The sequence below is a fragment of the Camelus ferus genome, chromosome 33, assembly GCF_009834535.1.
Source record: "Camelus ferus isolate YT-003-E chromosome 33, BCGSAC_Cfer_1.0, whole genome shotgun sequence".
Classification (NCBI taxonomy): Eukaryota; Metazoa; Chordata; class Mammalia; order Artiodactyla; family Camelidae; genus Camelus; species Camelus ferus.
The window spans coordinates 7149371-7152208 of NC_045728.1; the positions used below are offsets into that span (position 1 = coordinate 7149371).

Sequence of the window (2838 nt, forward strand, 5' to 3'; positions counted from 1 at the left end):
TGCGCACTGCGGCCGGCGGCCGGGGGAGGGCGGGGCAGCGGGGCCGCCGCCCGCGGGGGGCGAGGGGAGGTCCCCGCCGGGCGCGAAGTTTCGGCACATGGACAAAAAGGAACAGGCGCAGATTTGGGGACGCGGCGGGGCGGCGGAGAGTAGGTCTGATGGTGAAATCGGGTTGCATTTGCTCCCGGTTCACTGGCTGTGTTCTCAGGGGGTATGGGTTGTGCCCTCTTAGGACCATATAGATTATTAAATTTCCAGCCCAATTCCCCGAGGGTCTTATGGAAACTAACATCAGTAATCTAACTCCCTTGACTATCCTGTGCCCTTCCTAGGGCGCTCTCAAGCTTCCCACTCATCTCCCTTCCCTCCAAATGAACTCCTGGTTCCTGGGGCACTTTTTTGGCAAGCCCAGATTAGAGAGGCCACTTTCCCTAAACGCACAACTGTCCTAAACTGAGAGGAGGTCGGATGCCCTTTCCTGGGTGTACAGGGAATCATTGTGAAGGCAGTGCCTTGGAGCACCCTTCTCAGGCATCTGGTACCTGGGTGCCTAACAGTTGGGAAGGAGGATCTCAAGTACATTCCTTTGCGCTCCCCACCCCGCCACCGGGGGAGGGGGCGGAGGTTTCTTGCATGGGCAGAGGATTCAAGCCTCCCACGCTTGGCCACCTCCCAAAGCTTCCCTCAGTGGCGTACCCAGCATTCTTTCTGTCTCTATTCCATTGAGAAGGGGCTTCTCACTCACTCCCCAGGCCCAGAAAGCTAGATCAAGTGAAGAACTGTCTTTTAACCCCTCAAACCTGTGTCTTCTCCCTGGCTTTGTACAAAACAAGCCTTTTAAACAATCATTATCCCCGAGAAAGTTTGTCGGGATTCCTCCAGGTGTAAGAGAATAAAAGTTCGACTCTCCCCAGAAACGGTGGGGGAGGAGGAGGTTTATTGCTCCCCATCATGTCTTGGAGACATGATCTAACCCTTGGCCTCTGGCCTCTCACCTGCCCTGCTCCCAGATGCTCAAATCCAGGAGACAGAGCAAGGGCAGACTCCCTAATCACACAACCATCAGAAGATGGAGAGGTTGGTTCATTGTGTAGCCAGGCCATGCCCATGCCACCGCATCTTGAACAGTTTGTAGGAAAGACAATAATCTACTGTGTAAGGAGAGAGGGCAATTAAAAAGCTGAAAGAGAAGGAGGCCCTCTGTGTGTTCTGACCTCTCTTCCTTGATGCCTCTAGTGCATCTGTAGCCCCTCCCCAATTCCTAAGCTCCAGCTATGACTCTGCACCATCCTGCAGAGAAACTCTCAAGGTCCCTGTTCCCCACCAATCCATACTGCACTCTAGGGAAAGTTTTGTCCCAGCCCCAAGGGCAACAACATTTCTAGTTGGCCCCCTCTGCCCTTACCTGGACATCGCAGTTCCCCAGGTTCATCTGAGCAGGTGTGCCTTTGCAGCTCCTCTTCCTTAGCCAGAACTGCTCCCCTAACTTCCCCAGGTGCCTCATCCAGAAGGAGATAATGCATGCAGGGGAAAGTTGCTCAGGCAGGTAGGAGATGCAGGAAGGACTTGGAGAAGGGTACCTGCGACTCAGCCTTTGGAGGCAAGGGTAAAGATTAAGGTGAGATGAGGATATATTGTACTCCAAACCCTGGTGCTGAATCTCTGAGGGGCCGGCTTCCCAGGCTTAAGCCAAATCTGCCTTAAATTGGGGATGGGGTTGGGGGGGGTGTTAAGTAAGGAAGTGGTTTTGTTTTGCTTTGTTTTGATTTTTGACCTTCATCTTTGTATTACTGGCATCTAGCAGAGTGCCTAGCACATACTGGATGCTCAATAAACTTTTGATGAAATGAAATGACCACTTTATTCCACTTAATCAAGGAGAACAAAACAAACAGCCTAAAAATACCATTTATTTCCCTTTTCTTTTTTCTTCTCATTTGCCTCCATCATCCTTCACCCTTTTTGGAAATCCCAAGTTGTCAGTTTCAAAATCATCACTCACATACTCACTCATTTATACAGTTTTTTCATTCAGATGTTCATTTATTCAACAAACATGTCTTAATCTACCATGGACCGTGCTCTGTGCTAGACACTGGGGAAACAGTGTAGCTATACCATAACCCCTTTCTCTCTGTACCAAAGAGACAGTCTCATGCAGGAAGACAGATAAGTAAGCAAATTATTACAATATAGTATGGAAAACAGCCTTCAGTGTAGAGGAAAATTCTGGAGAGTTATAAATGGAGCCTCAGTAGTGTCTACTACAAGGGTAACTACATAATATTAAAAGATTTTTTTAACCAAAAAACAAAACTAAAATTGAATTATGCATATCTAATGAATTAACCTCAAAATATTTGAAGTAAAAATTGATACTGTTACAGACAGAAACTTACTAATCTATTTTTGCAGTGGAAGATCTCAGCATCTCTCTCTCAATTACCAATTGGTCAAGCAGACTTAAAAAGATAGTGAAGAATTGCAAGATTTTAATAGTTTAACATACAAGTGTCATTTCTGAAAATATATAAAGGTCTATGCCAATTAAAGAATACTTATTTTTCCAAAGAATATATGAAACATTCTCCCCAAATTGACCATATGCATATTGACTAGGGCATAAAGTAAAGCTCAATGTATTTTGGAGCGTTGTTATCATACAGACTCCATTCTCTGACTACAAATTAAATTAGAAGGCAATAGTGAAAAGTTATATAAAATTCCCTTCATTTGTGTATTAAAAAATACTTCTTAATAAATCATGTATTAAAGAAGAAATTATGATAGAAATTTTAAAACTTAAATCTACATTATACTTTAAACCTCCTAGAAGAT

At 45.3% G+C, this 2838-nt stretch overlaps 1 protein-coding gene across 1 annotated transcript; it reads right to left on the reverse strand.

Annotated features, from left to right (window-relative positions):
* Positions 1-1083: 1083 nt before the first annotated feature.
* HEPN1 (hepatocellular carcinoma, down-regulated 1) lies at positions 1084-1523 on the reverse strand. Its single transcript, XM_032472318.1, has 2 exons — positions 1406-1523; positions 1084-1241 (listed from the first exon to the last, which is right to left on the reverse strand). The coding sequence occupies exons 1-2, from the start codon at positions 1521-1523 to the stop codon at positions 1084-1086; spliced, it is 276 nt and encodes a 91-aa protein (XP_032328209.1).
* Between the last annotated feature and the right edge of the window lie 1315 nt (positions 1524-2838).